Below are 21,719 nucleotides of genomic sequence, written 5' to 3' on the forward strand. Positions count from 1 at the left end.
GTTTGGTACCATCTCTATTTTGGGTGACCTGTTTCACCAGCAGGCCTGTTACTCTCCATGACTAATTGTGTAAGTGCTTATAATGGAATAAATTGCTTTTCTATGTAAAAAATAAATAAACAAATGAAAGAAGAGATGAGGCAATTGAGATGGTTGTGAGGGCCCAAAGATGCCTCTAATTCCTCACCCCCTCAACACTTAGAGTGGCCCCTAAGGCACTACAACAGAATATATAGGATTTCATTCAACACACTTAGAAAACACAGCCCTGGTAGTGTTCTGGGATCCTAGGTATGAGGGATTTCAAGGGGGCATCAGTTTCAGTCCCACGTACCCAAGCAGAACCAAACTACTGGGATGCCCAGCAGTGATGGGGAAGAGACCACAAAACCATTTCTCTTTAGGAGTTCAGCTTCCTGTGCCCTGGGGCTTTTCTCTCACTTCAGTCCAGTTTTCTTTTTGCCATCCTCTCTGGAGAAAACAAAGCTAGCCTGAGAGTTTCCTGAAAGTCTCCAAGTCATTTCTTTACAAAAAAAGAGAAGTATTCAATGGAAAAATAATTTTACAATATTAGAGAAACTATTTAAAAGAAAAAAGGCCCATAAGCCTACTACCCAATAGAGACATCTTTTCTATTTTTCAGTATTCTATATCAATCTTTGTTCATACATACAAAAATTGATTTTTGCACAGCATGTTATGAGCTGTATGGTTTACAAAAGTTTATGTTTCATTTGCTCAATTTCATAGATGAATACAGTAAGGCTTAAAGAAACTGAGTAATGTTTAACCAGATGATACTATTAGAATGTTAGAGCTAAGATTCAAACTAAGGTTACTACTCTAAGACTGGTTCTTTTTCCACTTCAATAGCAGCTGACACACAACTGTAGAGGCCACTGTCTAAGTTTCAGAGCCAAGGAATATTGAAATATATTTTAGGTGAACTCCCTACTAGCAAAGTTGTTTATGACCCCAAAACCACACAAAACTCAGCTTGTAACAATTAATTCAAAACCAAGTGTTGTGCACTGGGAGCATACCAGACTAGTTGGAACATCTGGTCTAGTACCTACCTCAACATGATTTTGCTATGAGACCTTAGGCAATTCATTCTCATCATGTGTAAAATAAAGACTTTAAAGTCCACTATGACACCACCCTCACTGTGAGTCTATGACCTTACTATTCTGAGAAGGAATCACTTTTCCATGGGCCTCCTAGCCTTTAACCATAAAAGGTTTTCCAGGTTTAGCCACTGGGGCTCTTCTCCCTTCTTTTGACTCCAGGACATACCTGACTTGCATGTGCATGGTCTTTTTATTAAAAGAGTGATGAAGTAGGGTGAAAGTATAGGGATCATGACAAGATAGTGCTACTAGTTAGAAAAGAAGGGCAAGTGAAGAGATTGTATCTGAGAAGACACTTCCTTATCCTGAGTTTCCTGTTTTGGTCTATAGGTAAGGAGGTATATTGTCTGTGAGTAGGAAACTCCTGTTCACTGAGAAAGACTCAGATTGATGTCTTACCAAGTGGAAAAGTCATTCATTTCTTTTGAGGGACTGAATCTCTAAGCAACCATGAAAAATATCAGTATAATTACTGAGTTTGTCCTTCTGGGATTGTCTAGTGACCCCCAGATCCAGACCATGCTCTTTGTGCTGTTCCTGGGGATTTACCTTCTGACTTTGATGGGTAATCTGGTGATGATCCTGGTGATCAGGGTTGATTCTCACCTCCACACCCCCATGTACTTCTTCCTTGGACACCTATCCTTCCTGGATCTCAGTTTCTCCTCAGTCACTGTGCCCAAAATGCTACAGAACTTCCTATCTCAGAAGAAAAGCATCTCGGTGTGGGGATGCATCACTCAGAGTTTCTTTTTCACTCTCTCTGGGGGAACAGAAGCTTGTCTGCTCTCTGCCATGGCCTATGACCGCTATGCTGCCATCTGCCACCCTCTCGTCTACACCATGGTCATAAACAGACCTCTCTGTATTTTGATTGTGAGCATAGCTTGGACAATGGGATTTCTGATTTCCTTGATGAATAGTCTCTTCATCCACAAGTTACATTTCTGTGAGTCCAACATCATCCCCCATTTCAGCTGTGAGCTACCTCCACTCTTTCCTCTGTCATGTACTGATCCCATTGTCAACGAGATTCTTCTAGCAGTGTCATGTGCATTCCTAGGGCTGCTGACACTTCCTCTGATCCTCTTCTCTTACTCCAGAATCATTTCTGCCATTCTGAGCATCCGCTCCTCTAAAGGCCAAGCCAAAGCCTTCTCTACCTGCTCCTCCCATCTCATTGTGGTGCTCTTGTTCTATGGGACAGCTCTATTCAGGTACATCAGCCCCGCCTCAGGCTCAGTTTTGGAGCGAGTGATCTCCATTCAGTACAGTGTGATTACATCCTTGCTGAACCCCCTCATCTACAGCCTCAAGAACCAGGAGGTGAAGGCAGCTCTGCAGAGGATGCTGAAGCAACAAAAGTGTGCCTTAGGGTAGAAAAAAACCTGTGTGATTCTGCTCAGGAAATAGAACAAAATTATTTCTAAAGAAGAAAGATTTTTATAGGCCTAGAGCACTTGGGGAAATTTCATTTCAATTAAATTCAAGTATTTGTCTGGACTTCAAAGCGAATATAACAAAAATGGGCGCTGGGGGGAAAGAGTTTGATGTATAGGCTTCTATCTAGCAGCGCTTTGCAAAATAATCTCGGGATCTTGGCTTCATCTGAGAAGATGGCAGGTGAAGTGTATTTGGAGCACAGCACGGTGTCTGGCCAAATTGATTATTTCTGGATGTGTCTTTGAGGGTATTTCCAAAAAAACTTGAATCAATGATGTGAGTAAAGAAGATTGCCCTCACCAATGCGGGTGGGTATTGTCCAATCTGTTAAGGCCCCAAATACAACAAAACTGGATTGGCAGGGTGAATTTGCATTCTCTGCTTGAAACAGAACATTTATTCTCCTGCCCTCAGATATTGGTGCTCCTGTTCTTGGGCCTTCAGACTCAGATTGGAACTTACACCACTGACTCCCCTGGTTCTTAGCCTTTTGGGTTTGGACTGGAACTATACCACTGCCTTTCCTTGGCCACCAGCTTGCAGACAGCAGATCATGGGATTTCTCAGCCTCCATAACCATGCCAGACAGTCTGTCATAATAAATCTCTTTTCTATTCTATTCTAGTCTAGTCTAGTCTATTCATTCTGTTTTCTGGAAAAGAGCAACCAATACACCAAGGAAAAGTGAAAAAGAAAAATTAATAGATTGTCAGATTGAAGATCAGTATATTGTGCCTATTTCATTTGCCCTAAACTCTCCTACCTGGGGGCTTACATCTAAAAATATAGTTTGTGCATGTGCTCCTGTGAATCACTATTTTTGTATCCTTTGGATAAATACCTACTAGTGCAATTGCTTATAGCAGCACTATCCACAATAGCCAAAACATGGAAAGAGCCCAAATGTCCATCAGCTACTGAATGGATAAAGAGTATGTGGTATGTATATGGACTGGAATATTACTCAGCCATCAAAAAGAATGAAATCTTGCTATTTGCAATGATGTGTCTGGAATTAGAGTGTATATGCTAAGCAAAATAAGCCAGTCAGAGGAAGACAAATACCATATGATTTCACTCTTATGTGGAATTTAAGAAACAAACCAGATGAACATAGGCGAAGGGAAGGAAGAATAAGATAAAGACAGAAAGGGAGGCAAACCATAAGAGACTCTTAAATATAGGGAAGAAACTGAAGGTTGCTGCAGGGGAGGTGCATGGGGGGATGGGGTGACTGGGTGATGGGCATTAAGGAGGGCACTTGATGTAATGAGCACTGGGTGTTTTATGCAAATGATGAATCACTAAATTCTACCACTAAAACTAATACTACACTATATATGAACTAACTTGAACTTAAATAAAATTTTGAAAAATAAAAATATAAAAATATAGTCTGTGAATTTGATCCAAATACATATTGTATACCAGTACATGGAGAGGGGGATAGATATAAATCATTCTAGAAGCAAAATTAAAAGATCAACAAGGTACCTGTTGGGTCTACTTAATAAACATAAATATATAACAGCAGCTTCCTGAGAAATGTTAAAGACAACCTAAATAAATGGAGACTAATATACTATGCTTATGAATTGGTAGACTGGGTATTTTAAAGATGTCAATTGTTCCAAGTTGATTTATATATTCAGAATAATGTCAGTCAAAAATCTGGAATAGTACTCCAGACAAGGTACCCTTTTTATAAATTTAAAAAGTCCATTCTAAAATTTATCAAGAAGTAAAATGGTCCCAAAAATGCCAAGCTACTCTTGAAGTTAAGAAGAACAAAGTAGATGAGCTTGTTCTACTAGATATCAAGATTTATTATAAAACTAATCAAGATTTTCTATTACTAACACAGAGACAGACAAATACAGCATTGGAAAAGGAAAGAGAACTCAGAAATGGGCCCCAAATACTGAGATGGCAAGACATATAAATTTGTTCAGGGTGGACTTTTCAATCAATACAGATGGATGATTAGCTATCCAGGTAGAAAATTATTGAAATTTTATCCTCACCCACCATAGGCAAAAGTCAACTCCCATTAGACTAAAGTACTAAATATGAAAGGGGAAATTATAAATCTTTCAGAAAATCATATAGGACAGGTGCGCCTGGGTGGCTCAGTCGTTAAGTGTCTGCCTTCGGCTCAGGTCATGATCCCAGGGTCCTGGGATTGAGCCCCGCATCGGACTCCCTGCTCCACAGGAAGCCTGCTTCTCCCTCTCCCACTCCCCCTGCTTTTGTTCCCTCTCTCACTGTGTCTCTCTCTGTCAAATAAATAAATAAAATCTTAAAAATAAATTAAAAAAATAAAATCATATAGGACAATGTGTTGATGGTAAAGAAGGATTTTTAAAAACAAGATATGAAAACCACTCACTACAAAAAAAGATAAATACAATTATATGTATATATGTAATTTATATATATGCAATTGTATTAAAATTATGAACCTTATCAAAAATCTCATAAGAATGAAAAGACAAGCCACAAAATAGGAAAAACATTTGCCACACACATGAACAGTAAAATCCTAGTATCCTACATTATAAAAAGAAAAAAATTATTCTGACAGGAAAATGAGCAAAAGAATAGAACAAGAACTTGACAGAAGAGGAAATCCAAATCTCTAAGTTCCTCAGCCTTAATAGTAATCATACAAATTAAAACCACAATGAAAAGTACCATTAAACAGGTATCAGAATGGCAAAAATTAAGAAACCCAATAAAATGAACCACTGGCAATAATGTAGAACAATGAGGACTCTCATTTTGGGAAAAATTTTAGCTACCCATTATGTGGTAAAGTTACTTCAGCCCAGAATTCCATACTAGGTATTTATCCTAGAAAAACTCATACTCACTGCACCAAAATAAATGTACAAAATGTTCATGGTAGCACTGTTCGTAATAACCAAAATTGGGAAATAACTCAAATGGCCATGTACAATAGAAATAGAAAGATAAAATTTTATATATACATACTGTGAAGTGAATATAATCACTGAAAATGAACTAACGATAGTCATGGAATAGCATGAATGAATTTCAAATATAATATTGAACAAAATGATATGTAATAAATTACTCTGTTCATATAAAAGTCAACTAAAGGCAAACAGATACATAAATAAATGGTAAAACCAGGGGGGAGTTAAGATGGTGGAGTAATAGTGGGACCCTATACTTGCCTCATCCCTTAAACATAGCTAGATAAATATCAAATCATTCTGAACACCTAAAAAATTGATCTGAGGACTGAGAGAACAAACTGCACATCTAGAGGGTGAAAAATAGCCACATTGTGGAAGGTAGGAGCTGTGGAGAGTTGATTTGGGAGAGAAAAGAATTGTGGGTACTGCAGAGGGGAGGGACCCCTGATCACAGGAGGAGAGAGAAAGAGAGAGAGAGAGAGAATAAAGAAAGATAGCTGCATACAGGAGATTGCACAAGAAAAACTCTTCCCCAAAACCATTGACTGGGAAAAGGAGGTGAGCTGTTTATCATAAGTTTTAACAAGCAGCAGAGCTCAAAGTCTGAAGTTTTAGAAATTCATGCCATCACCGGGGTTATGCTGGAGGGCTTAGGGGTGCTCCTGTGGGGAAGGAGGGCAGAGGCCTTGGAGCAGACTGCATGATCTGAGGATCTCCTGGGTTGCAGCGAAAGAAACAGTTCCCTTTTTTGGAGTGCATTTGGGAGAGGTGGCACTGCCTCTCAGGGGACAAAAGAGACAGTAGACACTATTGAGCAGACCTGTTAATTAGCATAGTGGCAGAGACACCTGCTGAAGGCAGCTAACCTGGAAGCCAGCTTTTGGCTGTGCTTTACCATAAACTCCCAGACCCTGTGCAGTCCTGTGACTGCTTTTCTGGGACAAACTAGCACCAGCCACAGTGCAGCGAGACCCTCCCCCAGAGGATCAGCATGGGTCCAGCCAAGCTGGTCCCTAAAACTTGGAGTTTTGAAACCCAGCCATGCATCTAGATAAAACACAGGAGTACTGTGCTGCTAGGAAGGCAGACAGCTTGGACACAGACAGGGTGAAAGCAGGGTTCTGATGGAAGCCTGGAACATAAGAGGGGAGATTGTTTGCTCTTCTGTGAGGGCTTCCTGAATGGTGGTGGCTTGAACTCCCCTCTCCAGGGTTGAGAGAGTGGGGTGATACCACTTCCCCACTCCACCATCAGCAGAAACAGACTTCAGTGAGCAACACAGCACCCCCCCAGTGGAGACTGGAGCCACTTACACCAAGCCTCACCCCACTGTAACCTGCAGTTGCATCTTTACTAGGGCAAGTTGGCCTGAGGACCAGCTCAGCAGGTCCTTCCCTCAGAAGACCAGTACAAACCCTCTGCATGCACAAAGTCTACTGATCATAGAGTGCTGCAAAGCTTCAGCTCTAGTGGAAATAGGATCAGGCTTATTTTAAGAAGCAATCCAAAGCACATCTAATTAAAATGCCACACTGGACAAGGTCCAAACACTCCCCACTGCAGGCAAGGGAAAACTCTGCAAAGGACTGACCTAAGGGAAAAAGCAGCCAAAACACAACAGCAGAGTGCACACTCAAACACTTCCTGAAGCACCAGGCCCTGGACAGTATAGGACCTTTTCTTAATATAGCCATTAATCAGGAGCAGGAAATATAACAGGCTTTACACACACACACACACACACACACACACACACACACACACACACACAAAACAGTGACCTAGACAAAATGCCAAGATGGAGGAATTCACCCCAAAAGAAAGAACATGAAGAGGTCATGGCCAGAGGTCTTATCCAAACAGATATAAGTAATATGCCTGAACCAGAATTTAAAACAACAATCATAAGGAACTAGCTGGGCTTGAGAAAAGCATAGAAGACACTAAAGAATCCCTTACTGCAGAGATAACAGAACTAAAAACTAGTGAGACCGAAATTAAAAAAATGCTATAACTGAGATGCAAAACTGACTGGATGTCATAACAACAAGGGTGGATGAACCAGAGGAACAAATCAGTGATAGAGAAGATAAAATTACAGAAAATAATGAAGCTGAAAAGAAGAGGGAAAGAAACGTATTGAATCATCATGAATGTAGATTTAGGTAACTCAACTACTCCATAAAGCATAATAACGTTCATATCATAGGGGTCCCAGAAGAAGAAGAGAGGGAAAAGTTCCACTTGAGCAAATTGTAGCTGAAAACTTCCCTAATCTGGGGAAAGAAACAGATATCAAAATCCAGGAGGCACAGAGAACTCTCATCAAATTCAACAAAAGCCAGCCAACACCAAGACATATTGTAGTAAACATTTTAAAATACAGAGATAAGGAAAGAATCCTGAAAGCAGCAACAGAAAAGAAATCCCTAACCTACAAGGGAAGACAGATCAGGTCCACAGTGGATCTCTCCACAGAAATCTGGCAGGCCAAAAGAAAGTGGCATGATATATTCAATGTGCTGAAGGGAAAAATATGTAGCCAAGAATACTTTATCTAACAAGGCTATCACTCAGAATAGGAGGAGAGATAAAGAGTTTCAAACAAAAACTAAAGGAGTTTGTGACCAATAAACCAGCCCTGCAAGAAATATTGAAGGGGACACTTTGAGTGGGAAAGAAAGACCAAAAGCAACAAAGACTAGAAAGGAAGAGAGAAAATCTCCAAATCAGTGACTTTCCAGGTAATAAAATGGCACTAAATTCTTATCAATAATGACCATGATGAGATACCACCTCACACCTGTCAGAATGGCTAAAATTAACAACACAGGAAACAATAGATGTTAGGAAGGATGCAGAGATAGGGAAACTCTCTTACACTGTTGGTGAGAATGCAAACTGGTGCAGCCACTCTGGAAAACAGTATGGAAGTTCCTCCAAAAGTTAAAAATAGAACTACCCCTATGACCCAGAAATTGCACTATTAGGTATTTACCCAAAGGACACAAAAATACAGATTTGAAGGGGACATACACCCTGATATTTATAGCAACATTATCAACAATAGCCAAATTGTGGAAAGAGCCCAAATGTCTATTGACTGATGAGTGGATAAAGAAGATGTTGTGTACACACACACACACACGCATGCATGCATGCACGCACACAACGGAATATCACTCAGCCGTCAAAAAGAATGAAATCTTGCCATTCACAACAATGTGGATAGAGCTAGGATGTAGTATGATAACTAAGAAAAATAAGTCAGGGAAAGACAAATACCATATGATTTCACTCATATGTGGAATTTAAGAAACAATTTGAACTGGAAATGGAAAAAAAATTCCACTCACATTGGCAAAAGAATATCATAAAATAACTAGTAATAAATTCAACAAAAAAAAGATACCGAATTTTTTTAAATTTTTAAAAATTTATTTATTTGACAGAGAGAGAGAGCACAAGCAGGGGGAGCGGCAGAAGGAGAGGGAGAAGCAGGCTCTCTGCTGAGCAGGGAGCCTAATGTAGGGCTCGATCCCAGGACCCTGGGATCATGACCTGAGCCAAAGGCAGACACTTAACCAACTGAGTCACCCAAAAAGATACAGAATTTATATGAATAAAACCATACTGAGTGACATAAAACAAGCTCTGAATAAATGGAAAGACACACCACATGGCTGACCTCAGCAAAACATTAATAATAATAATTATAATTATAATAGAATATATTTGAAGGACATTGAGAATCTCAAGAAATAAAAGAGAAAGCTGAAGATCCAGGCTTGGGGCAGGTCAGGAATTAGAGTACCTGTGGAGATCTAAGTAGTGGAAATTAATGAATAATCTCTTCAGATCATTCCCCCATTGGACAACCATAACCTCTGCTGATTAAAATTCCTGGGTGAAAGGGTCCAACTGGCCTAAATTAAGTCACCTCTTGCCTGGGAAATGACATTCAAGGTTTGTCTGTAATGTCATTTTCCTATCTAACCCAACTTTTTAACCTGCCCTTTAAAAGGATCTACAACTCAGCAATAATAAGAAACAGCACTGCTGTTTTAATGAGCATGTGTTTGGCTCAATATATAACCTTGGTTTGGCACATGAGTCTCAAGGTCAGATGTTCATGTCCATAAGTTATTAAAGCACAGCCCCTGCGGCTTGTAAGTACTTTTCCCCAGTTTTAAGGCTTTGATTCTTGTTGGTGATCATATTGATCTATTTTTCTCAGTCTGCCTGGGTAGCCACTGTTTCTTGAAGTGATCCTGCTGGAAGCCTCCTGGAGTGGCCAGAAATGGCCCTCTTCACCTTTCACTTTATCCTGACTTTGAGCTGTGAACCATTCTGAAGGTGCTCTTGGCCTTCCTCCTACTCTCCAGGATTAGGCCTCCTTAGCAGGCGACTTTCCTCATTTCCTACTGGGGCATTTGTTGTGTTAGTGAACATCCTACTACTTCTAAGGGCTCAACAATCTTTGAACTCTCCTTAACACAAAGACAGTCAATGAGCCAAACTCTGTAGCCTTCCTCTTGCCCGGAGTCAAGATCCCTTTTCTGTCTTGAAAATCATGTGCCTCTAAAGGGCATGGTCTGATGACACCAAGTTAGCTTTCCCAGCCCAGATATGACCAAATGTGATGGAATCTATTACAGCCCAAACTGTGATTCTTTTTCTTCACCTCTGATCTTTTACTTTTCTCCAGTACCCTGCATCCCTAAGCCATGTGTTCAAATTTGGATTCCCATATCTCATTTTATCTGTTACAGGCTTAAAAGTACTCTTATATTTTTCTAGAAATGCAAATACCATTTTTAAGTGAGGCAAACATGAAAAGCCAAGTTTGGGTGATTGTGATTATGATCTACTATTCCACAAACCATTGCCCTGTACCCAAAGATTTTGCTAAACAGAGAGAGTTCTGGAAAATTGAGACCTTAACCCACAACCCTTTGGAGCCCTATGAGGGTTAGAAGACATTAATAGATGAAGAACTTGAACTGGACTGGGAAGCTAGACAGGCTATGCAGGTTGGGTCACCCCGGCTACAAATTTTGGTACATAATCACCTGAAATCTAAAATATACCATTGAGAAGTGAAGTTAAAGGGTTTCATATAGTATGGGTCAGTTCTAATAGAATTTGGGCCTTGGAATCAATAAGTTAACTAGATGGTGACTTTGTGCAAGTTATTGAATCTGTGTGATTGAATATTCTTATTCGTAAAATTAATAGAAGATAGTTCTATTTTTGCTTTCATTGTCACAACAGCTCTATGTTAAACAGCTGCAATTTTACAGATGAGGAAACTGAGGCTCAGAGGGGTTATTTAATAGCTTATTTCTACAGAGCAGAACTCGGACTAGGTATTTGGATCTCAATACCTGTGTTTATCCTAACTTTAACCCACTTACATTTTCAAGACCCTGATCACCCCCAAAATACCTATTGCTTAGATAGAATTCTGGGTAATCTTTTTATTTTAAAAATACCTCATTGTTATTTTGGTGATACTGTAATAAATAAAATTTGGGGGTAGTTGAAAACAAGAAAGGGAAAGAAAAGAAAAGAAGAAAAAGAAAGAAAGAAAGAAAGAAAGAAAAAGAAAGAATGAAAGAAAAAGAAAGAAAGAAAGAAAGAAAGGAAGAGAAAGAAAGAAAAAGAAAGAAAGAAAGAAAGAGAAAGAGAGAGAAAGAGGAAGAAAGAAAAAAGAAAGAAAGAAAGAGAAGGAAAGAAAGAAAGAGAAAGAAAGAAAGAAAGAAAGAGAAAGAAAGAGGAAGAGAGGGAGGGAAGGAAGGAAGGAAGGTAGGAAGGAAGGAAGATGAGGGGAGGAAAGTAGGAGAGTGGAAGGGAGGGAGGAAGGGAGGGAGGGAGGAAAGAACTGCTCCCAGAAAAGTAGTTGTTATATTTCCCATATTTAAAGAAAATAAATATTGTAAAATAGTATTAAATAACAATATGGTAAACTATATTTGAAATTCATATTTTATCCTTGCTTTTCATTCCAATTATAGGTGTTTATTTTATTCAGCCAGCATTCAATGTCTAATGTATTAGACCTAGAAGAGAGAATAAGAAACAAGATGACTGACATATGTCTTAGGAAGATTTCCACTTTCAAGGATCCTCATTCAACACTCAGTAGGCCTGATGTATTGAGTATTCAATACTCAGTGCTTAGTTTCTGGGTAAAAGTTTGATTAAGACAGTTACTTCTGTAAATATTTTGCCATTTGCATTAGTTTTCTAGGTACATAACAAAGTACCACAAATTGGGTAACTTAAAAAAACAAAAAATTATTGTCTCACAGTTCTGGAAGTTGTTAGTCTGGTGTCCACAAAGTTGGTTCCTTCTAAGTGCTCTAAGAGAGAACTGTTCCAGGTCTCCCTTCATCTTTGGTGGCCTCAGGCATTCCTTACACCCTATCCTCCAGTTGCATCACTCCAATTTTCTATCTTCACGTGACATTGTCCCTGTGTCTTCATGTCATCTTGCTTCTATAGGTGTCTGGCTCTGTGTCCAAATTTCCCCTTTCTATAAGGATATTGGATTAGGGGCCACCCTAATGACCTCATTTTAATCTGATTACCACTGTAAAGATCTTATTTCCAAATAAGATCATATTCTGAGGTACAGGATGTTAAGACTTCAACATACCTTCTTTAAGAGACACAATTCCACCCATAACACCATCTTTCCTTTTTTTTCCTATAAAGTTTGCTAAATTAGTTGAAAACCAAATGATGATGCTCCAGTCTATTCTAATCAATATGATTTTTCATATTGCCACTGCACTATGATGAAAATTCATTTTTCATTTATTATACTCAAGAAATTCCTAGAAAAGTAAATTGGAGGTTATACATGAATGAAGAAAAATAGAGTGATCTTAGCAATAAAAGTAGCAGGTTTGTAATATATGGAAAAAAATGGACAAGATGTTGCAAAGAGTTAAGTTGTATCTGCTTGGAGGAAAGTTCTCCAGATGGCGGGATTCCAAAACCATCATCCATGGGCTGCGGGATTGCCATATTGACCATCATTGTATGTTAAACTGTCTTGCTTCTAACCAGAGAGCTCATTTTATAGCAAAAATTTATGAGCAATGGTGGAATTTATTGGTTTTACCATATTCCCCATCACCCTGAAGTTGGCATTATAACATGGTGGAATGGCCTTTTGAAATCTCATTTATCATGGCAGCTGAGTGACAACACTTTGTCAGTGTCCTACTGCAACAGTTCTCAAATTATTTGCTATCAGGCCCTTTTATATTCTTAAAAATTATTTAAGACTCCAAAGATCTTTTAATGTGGGTTATACCTGTTGATATTTATTGTTTTATAAATTAAAATTGAGAATTTAGGAGCACCTGGGTGGCTCAGTCGGTTAAGCATCTGCCTTCATCTCAGATCATGATCTCAGGGTCCTGGGATCAAGTCCTGTGTGAGGCTCCCTGCTCAGTGGGGAGTCTTCCCCGCCACCCCTGCTTGTGCTCTCTCTCTCAAAAATAAATAAATAAATAAAATAAAATTGAGAATTTAAAAAAGTTTATCAATTCATCTAAAAATAACAATCATGTGTTAACATAGTAGCATTTTTATTAAAATAATTATATTTTCTGAAACAAAAATGAGAAGAGTAGCATTGTTAAACATTTTTGCAAATCTTTTTTAATGTCTGACTTAATCAAGATAGCTGAATCTGTTTTTACTGAAGTATATGAAGAATATCCTGCCTCAAACAGAGACATTATTGGAAAGGGAGGAACATTTTCAGATCTGAAACAATATAAATGAATTTTTCATACTCTGTTAAAATCCATTGGTCTATATTGCACTTTGAGTGGAACTTTCATCCAGGCATGATTTTTTAAATACCATGCGTTAGTCATTTGAAAACTATTGGTTCCCTGATGCCCCAAATATTGACACATTTATTATATATTATACAGATGCTCTGAATATTAACACAATTACAAAATATTAAAAAAATCCACATCCATTAATATCACCACAAATCTCAATCAGAATTTTATCACTGGCAACAAATAATGTCAGGTGTTTTTTTCTGTCATGCTCATTTAAGTTGGTTTCAAGAAAAAGTCTGCCAAATATGTTTCAATAGCTATAGTTTGCCAGGCATTCTTTCAAGAAAAGTGCTGTTCTATTTTTTTTAGAAAAGAAGTTCCTTCAGTTCACAACTAAAATAATTGTACAGATGCTTTTCCTTGAGACAACCATCATGGTCTGGTTTGTAGCACAAGTGACTTATGCATACTTCCCATTTTGTCACACAGAATAGTAAAAAGATATATACTTGAGTCTCAAGATTTAATAAAATTAACATTTTGTACTGTTTCACCAAGATGTTCTCAGTGTTGTCAAGCTATCCTCCTATTTTCTTCTAAAGACACTAAGGAACAATTTGGAGATAACCGGCATCTTAATAATAGTGAGTCTTCCAATCCATCAACATGGTATTTCTCTCCATGTATTTAAATTTCTTCAATTTCTCTCTGCAATGTCGTCTAGTTTTCAGTGTACAATTCCTACACATCTTTTGTTAAACTTATACCTGAGTATATCATATTTTAAATATCATAAATGGAACTGTTTTTACTTTTTTAAAATTTTATTATGTTACGTTAATCACCACACATCATTAGTTTTTGATGTAGTGTTCCATGATTCATTGTTTGCATATAACATCCAGTGCTCCATTCAATACATGCCCTCTTTAATATCCATCATCAGGCTAACCCATCCCCCCACCCCCCTCCCCTCTAGAACCCTCAGTTTGTTTCTCAGAGTCCATAGTCTCTCATGGTTCATCTCCTCCTCCAATTTCCCCCCCGTCATTTTTCCCTTCCTACTATCATCTTATTTTTTTTAACGTATAATGTATTATTTGTTTCAGAGGTACAGGTCTGTGATTCATCAGTCTTATACAATTCACAGCACTCACTATAGCGCATACCCTCCCCAGTATCCATCACCCAGCCACCCCATCCCTCCCACCCCCACCACTCTAGCAACCCTCAGTTTGTTTCCCGAGATTAAGAATTCCTCATACCAGTGAGGTCATATGATACATATCTTTCTCTGATTGACTTATTTCACTCAGCATGGAACCCTCCAGTTCCATCCACATCATTGCAAATGGCAAGATTTCATTCATTTTGTTGGTGGCATAATATTCCATTGTATATATATATACCACCTCTTCTTTATCCATTCATCTGTCAATGGACATCTTGGCTCTTTCCATAGTTTGGCTATTGTGGACATTGCTGCTATAAACATCAGGGTGCACATACCCCTTTGGATCACTACATTTGTATCTTTGGGGTAAATACCCAGTAGTGCAATTGCTGGGTCATATGGTAGCTCTATTTTCAACTTTTTGAGGAGCCTCCATACTGTTTTCCAGAGTGGCTGCACCAGCTTGCATTCCCACCAACAGTGTACGATGGTTCCCCTTTTTTCACATCCCTGCAACATCTGTCCTTTCCTGACTTGTTATAGCCATTCTGACTGGTGTGAGGCGATATCTCACTGAGGTTTTGATTTGGATTTCCCTGATGCCGAGCGATGTTGAACAATTTTTCATGTGTCTGTTGGCCAATTGGATGTCTTCTTTGGAAAAATGTCTGTTCATGTCTTCTGCCCATTTCCTGATTGGATTATTTGTTCTTTGGGTGTTGAGTTTGATAAGTTCTTTATAGATTTTGGATACTAGTCCTTTATCTGATATGTCATAGGCAAATATCTTCTCCCATTCTGTCGGTTGTCTTTTGGTTTTGTGGACTGTTTCTTTTGCTGTGCAAAAGCTTTTTATCCTGATGAAGTCCCAATAGTTCCTTTTTGCCCTTGCTTCCCTTGCCTTTGGTGATGTTTCTAGGAAGAAGTTGCTGTGGGTGAGATCGAAAATGTTGCTGCCTGTGTTCTCCATTAGGATTTTGATGGACTCCTGCCTCACACTGAGGTCTTTCAACCATTTTGAGTCTACTTTTGTGTGTGGTATAAGGAAATGGTCCAGTTTCATTCTTCTGCATGTGGCTGTCCAATTTTCCCAACACCATTTGTTGAAGAGACTGTCTTTTTCCATTGGACATTCTTTTCTGCTTTGTCGAAGATTAGTTGACCATAGAGTTGAGGGTCCATTTCTGGGCTCGCTATTCTGTTCCATTGATCTTTGTGTCTGTTTTTGTGCCGGTACCATACTGTCTTGATGATTACAGCTTTGTAACAAAGCTTGAAGTCCTGAATTGTGATGCCACTAGCTTTGCTTTTCTTTTTCAACCTTCTTCTGGCTATTCAGGGTCTTTTTTGGTTCCATACAAATTTTAGGATTATTTGTTCCATTTCTTTGAAAAAAGTGGATGGTATTTTGATAGGGATTGCATTATATGTGTAGATTGCTCTAGGTAGCATTGACATCTTCACAATATTTGTTCTTCCAATCCATGAGCATGGAACATTTTTCCTTGTCTTCCTCAATTTCTTTCATGAGTATTTTATAGTTTTATAGATCCTTTGCCTCTTTGGTTAGATTTATTCCTAGGTATTTTGTGGTTTGGGGTGCAATTGTAAATGGGATCGACTCCTTAATTTCTCTTCTGTCTTGTTGTTGGTGTATAGGAATGCCACTGATTTCTGTGCATTGATTTTGTATCCTGCCACTTTACTGAATTCCTGTATGAGTTCTAGCAGTTTGAGGGTGGAGTCTTTTGGGTTTTATACATAAAATATCATATCATCTGCAAAGATTGAGAGTTTGACTTCTTCCTTGCCGATTCAGATGGCTTTTATTTCCTTTTCTTGTCTGATTGCTGTGGCTAGGACTTTTAATACTATGTTGAATAGCAATGATGATAATGGACATCCCTGCCATGTTCCTGACCTTAGGGGGAAAGCTCTCAGTTTTTCCCCATTGAGAATGATACTCGCTGTGGGTTTTTTCATAGATGGCTTTTATGATACTGAGGTATGTACCCTCTATCCCTATACTCTGAAGAGTTTTGATCAAGAAAGGATACTGTACTTTGTCAAATGCTTTTTCTGCATCTATTGAGAGGATCATATGGTTCTTGTTCTTTCTTTTATTAATGTATTGTATCACGTTGATTGATTTGTGGATGTTGAACCAACCCTGCAGCCCAGGAATAAATCCCACTTGGCCATGGTGAATAATCCTTTTAATGTACTGTTGGATCCTACTGGCTAGTATTTTGGTGAGAATTTTTGCATCCATGTTCATCAGGGATATTGGTCTGTAATTCTCCTTTTTGGTGGGGTCTTTGTCTGGTTTTGGGATCAAGGTAATGGTGGCCTCATAAAACGAGTTTGGAAGTTTTCCTTCCATTTCTATTTTTTGGAACAGTTTCAGAAGAATAGGTATTAATTCTTCTTTAAATGTTTGGTAGAATTCCCCTGGGAAGCCATCTGGCCCTGGGCTCTTGTTTGTTGGGAGATTTTTGATGACTGCTTCAATTTCCTTAGTGGTAATAGGTCTGTTCAGGTTTTCTCTTTCTTCCTGGTTCAGTTTTGGTAGTTTATACAACTCTAGGAATGCATCCATTTCTTCCAGATTATCTAATTTGCTGGCATATATTTGCTCATAATATGTTTGTATTTCTTCGGTGTTGGTTGTGGTCTCTCCTCTTTCATCATGATTTTATTTATTTGGGTATTTTCTCTTTCCTTTTTGATAAGTCTGGCCAAGGTTTTATCAATCTTATTCTTTCAAAGAGCCAGCTCCTAGTTTCGTTGATCTGTTCTACTGTTCCTTTGGTTTCTATTTCATTGATTTCTGCTCTGATCTTTATTATTTCCCTTCTCCTGCTGGGTTTAGGCTTTATTTGCTGTTCTTTCTCCAGGTCCTTTAGATGTAGGGTTAGGTTGTGTATTTGAGACCTTTCTTGTTTCTTCAGAAAGGCTTGTATTGCTATATACTTTCCTCTCAGGACTGCCTTTGCTGTATCCCAAAGATTTTGAACAGTTGTGTTTTCATTTTCATTGGTTTCCATGAATTTTTTTAAATTCTTCTTTAATTTCCTGGTTGACTCATTCATTCTTTAGTAGGATGCTCTTTAGCCTCCATGTATTTGAGTTCTTTCCAACTTTCCTCTTGTGATTGAGTTCTAGTTTCAAAGCATTGTGGTCTGAAAATATGCTGGGAATGATCCCAATCTTTTGGTACCAGTTGAGACCTGATTTGTGACCTAGGATGTGATCTATTCTGGAGAATGTTCCATGGGCACTAGAGAAGAATGTTTATTCTGTTGCTTTGTGATGGAATGTTCTGAATATGTCTGTGAAGTCCATTTGGTCCAGTGTGTCATTTAAATTCTTTATTTCCTTGTTGATTTTTGCTTGGATGATCTGTCCATTTCAGTGAGGGGCGTGTTAAAGTCCCCCACTATTATTGTATTGTTGTCAATGTGTTTCTTTGCTTTTGTTATTAATTGGCTTATATAATTGGCTGCTTCCATGTTAGGGGCATAGATATTTACAATTGTTAGATCTTCTTGTTGGATAGACCCTTTAAGTAGGCTAAAGTGTCCTTCCTCATCTCTTATTATAGTCTTTGGTTTAAATTCTTATTTGTCTGATATAAGGATTGTCACCTTTATATAAGAAAGCCACAACTTTCTTTTGGTGGCCATTAGGATGGTAAATGGTTTTCTACCCCCCCTCACTTTCAATCTGGAGGTGTCTTTGGGTCTAAAATGAGTCTCTTGCAGACAGCATATCAATGGGTCTTGTTTTCTTATCCAATCTGATACCCTGTGTCTTTTGATTGGGACATTTAGCCCATTTATATTCAGGGTAACAATGGAAAGATATGAATTTAGTGCCATTGTATTGCCTGTAAGGTGGCTGTTACTGTATATTGTCTGTGTTCCTTTCTGGTCTATGTTACTTTTAGGTTCTCTCTTTGCTTAGAGGACCCCTTTCAATATTTCTTGTAGGGCTTTTTCCGTGTTTTCAAATTCCTTTGGTTTTTGTTTGTCCTGGAAGCTTTTTATCTCTCCTTCTATTTTCTTTCTTTCTTTTTTTTTTAAGATTTTATTTATTTATTTGAGAGAGAGAATGAGATAGAGAGAGCATGAGAGTCGGGAGGGTCAGAGGGAGAAGCAGACTCCCTGCTGAGCAGGGAGCCTGACACGGGATTTGATCCTGGGACTCCAGGATCATGACTTCAGCTGAAGGCAGTCACTTAACCAACTGAGACACCCAGGTGCCCGCCTCTCCTATTTTCAATGACAGGCTAGCTGGATATAGTATTCTTGGCTGCATATTTTTCCCATTTAGTGCTCTGACTATATCATGCCAGTCCTTTCTGGCTTGCCAGGTCTCTGTGGATAGGTCTGTTGCCAATCTAATGTTTCTATCATTGTAGGTTACAGATCTCTTCTCCCGAGCTGCTTTCAGGATTTTCTCTTTGTCTGTGAGACTCGTAAGTTTTACTCTTAGATTTTGACCTATTTTTATTGATTTTGAGGGGGGTTCTTTGTGCTTCCTGGATTTTGATGCTTGTTTCCTTCCCCAAATTAGGGAAGTTCTCTGGTATAATTTGCTCCAATATACCTTCTGCCCCTCTCTCTCTTCTTCTTCTAGGATCCCAATTATTCTAATATTGTGTCTTCTTATGGTATAACTTATCTCTCGAATTCTGCCCTCGTGATCCAGTAGTTGTTTATCTCTCTTTTTCTCAACTTCTTTATTCTTCATCATTTGGTCTTCTATATCACTAATTCTCTCTTCTGCCTCACTTATCCTAGCAGTTAAAGCCTCCATTTTTTATTACACCTCATTAATAGCCTTTTTGATTTTGACTTGGTTAGATTTTAGTTCTCTTATTTCTCCAGAAAGGGTTTCTCTAATATCTTCCATGCTTTTTTTTTTAAGCCCAGCTAGTATCTTTATAATCATCATTCTGAACTGTAGTTCCAACATCTTACTAATGTCCATATTGATTAGGTCCCTGGCAGTTGGTACTCACTCTTGTTCCTTGTTTTTAAGGTGATTTTTTCCATCTTGTCATTTTGTGCAGAGGAGAATAGATGAATGAGAGAACAAAATGCTAACAGGGTAACAATGACCCCAGAAAAATATACGCTAAACAAATCAGAAGAGACCTGAAACTGAGGGGAAAGAAAGGGAAAGAAAGAAAAAAGAAAAAAAAGGAAAAGAAAAAGATAGAAAAAAAGAATATGATCAAATATGATCAGGCTGGTGAATAGATCAGTGCCACACACTAGATTTTGGGTGTATTTTGGTCTGTTAGAAGAAACTGCCTCCCAAAATTTTAAAGAAAGAAAAGCTTATATGTGTATAAAAATAAGGGTAAATATGATGAAGGTATGGAATATGACTGTAAAAATGAAAATTATATTTTATAAAAGGAATTGATAAGAAGTTGGTTGAAAAAAGAAAGAAGAGAAATTAAAAAAAGGGGGGGGAGAGAATGTGATCAGGCAGGAGACTAGAACAAAGCCATACACTAGAGATTTAGGGTATATTTTGGTCTGTTAGAGGAAAATGTATCCCAAAATTTTAAAGAGAGAAATATATATATATATATATATATATACCAAAAATAAGGTTAACTACTATAAAGGGATAGAATATGACTCTAAAAATGAAAAATAAAAAAAGATTTTAAAAAAAGAGATTGATAAGGGGCGCCTGGGTGGCTCAATCATTAAGCATCTGCCTTTGGCTCAGGTCATGATCCCAGGGTCCTGGAATCAAGCCCTGCATCAGGCTCCCCGCTAAGCGGGAAGCCTGCTTCTCGGTCTCCCACTCCACCTGCTTGTGTTCCCTCTCTCACTGTTTCTCTCTCTGTCAAATAAATAAATAAAATCTTAAAAAAAAAAAAGAAGGGTGCTTGGGTGGCTCAGTCATTAAGCGTCTGCCTTCGGCTCAGGTCATGATCCCAGGGTCCTGGGATTGAGCTCCACATCAGGGTCCCTGCTCGGCAGGAAGCTTGCTTCTCCCTCTCCCAGTCCCCCTGCTTATGTTCCTTCTTTCGTTGTGTCTCTCTCTGTCAAATAAATAAAATCTAAAAAAAAAATAAAAAATAAAAAAAATTAACTTTGAAAGACTAAAGAATCATGGGAAAAAAGCCATGAATTCTATGTGCAGTATTCCCCTAGCGCTGGAGTTTTGCCGTTCTCATTGATCGGTAAACATGGTCTTGGCTGGCTGTGCTTTCTGATCTTTTGTGGGAGGGACCTGTTGCCGTCGTTCCCAAATGTCTTTGCCAGAGGCAGAATTGCCCCGCCCTTGCCAGGTCCAGGCTAAGTAATCTGCTTGGGTTTGCTCTCAGGAGCTTTTGTTCCCTGCAAGTTTTCTGTACAGCTTTGGAGGACAAGAGTGAAAATGGTGGCCTCTCAGTCTCCCCCCCGAGGAGCCAAGAACTCGGGGGCCCACTCCTCAGTGCGCCTCCAGAGAAAAGCAGTCACTCACTCTTGTCTCCCCGGTCTCCGGCCACACCCCGTGCTCATCCAGCCTGTGACCGAGTGTTTCTGTCTCTGTCACCCAACCCCGTGTGGAGTCTCCAAACCCAGCAGATTCCTGTGGTGTACTCCCACACCGCTTCTTCTCAGGGAGGAAGTGGGTCCTTTCCAAAAAGTGGTTGCTTTTCTGGTCAGAGTGTTGCTGCTATTCTTTTCTTCAATCTCCTGTTGAGTTAGTAGGTGTTCAGAATGGTTTGATACCTATCTAGCTGAATTCCTGGGACCAGAAGAAATTTAGGTCTCCTATTCCTCAGACCATCTTGCTCCTCCCCCCAGCAGTTACCTGTTTTTACTTTTATTTTCCAATTGTTGCTTGTATATAAAAATATAATTGATTTCTGTATTGACCTTATATCATGTGACCTTCTTGAATTCACTTACTACAGTCTAGTAATTTCTTTGTAAATTATTCAAAATTTTCTGTGTATGACAATGTTACTTTTCTAAACTATGTGCATTTTATTTTTTATTTTTGCCCCTTTTTTGCACTGATTAGTGCTTCCGGTACAATGATGAAAAGAAGCAGTGGGAACAGACATCCTTGTTTTGTTTCCAATCTTAGGATAAAAGCATTCAGTCTTTCACATTAACTATTATGTTTGCTATAGGCTTTTCAGAGATAAGCTTTTTATTCCTAGCTTTGTGAAGGAGTGTTACATCCCGTAGGTTGC

General features: G+C 38.7%; 1 protein-coding gene across 1 annotated transcript; it reads left to right on the forward strand.

Moving 5' to 3' along the window:
• The first annotated feature begins 1,580 nt into the window (after positions 1 to 1,580).
• Positions 1,581 to 2,510, forward strand: LOC112832204 (olfactory receptor 5BS1-like). Its single transcript, XM_025882736.1, has one exon. It carries the CDS (start codon positions 1,581 to 1,583, stop codon positions 2,508 to 2,510), a length of 930 nt encoding a protein of 309 aa, XP_025738521.1.
• The last annotated feature ends 19,209 nt before the right edge of the window (positions 2,511 to 21,719 follow it).

Source organism: Callorhinus ursinus, unplaced genomic scaffold, assembly GCF_003265705.2.
Source record: "Callorhinus ursinus isolate GAN/ISIS: 27379988/994484 unplaced genomic scaffold, GSC_fseal_2.0 scaffold44, whole genome shotgun sequence".
NCBI lineage: Eukaryota > Metazoa > Chordata > Mammalia > Carnivora > Otariidae > Callorhinus > Callorhinus ursinus.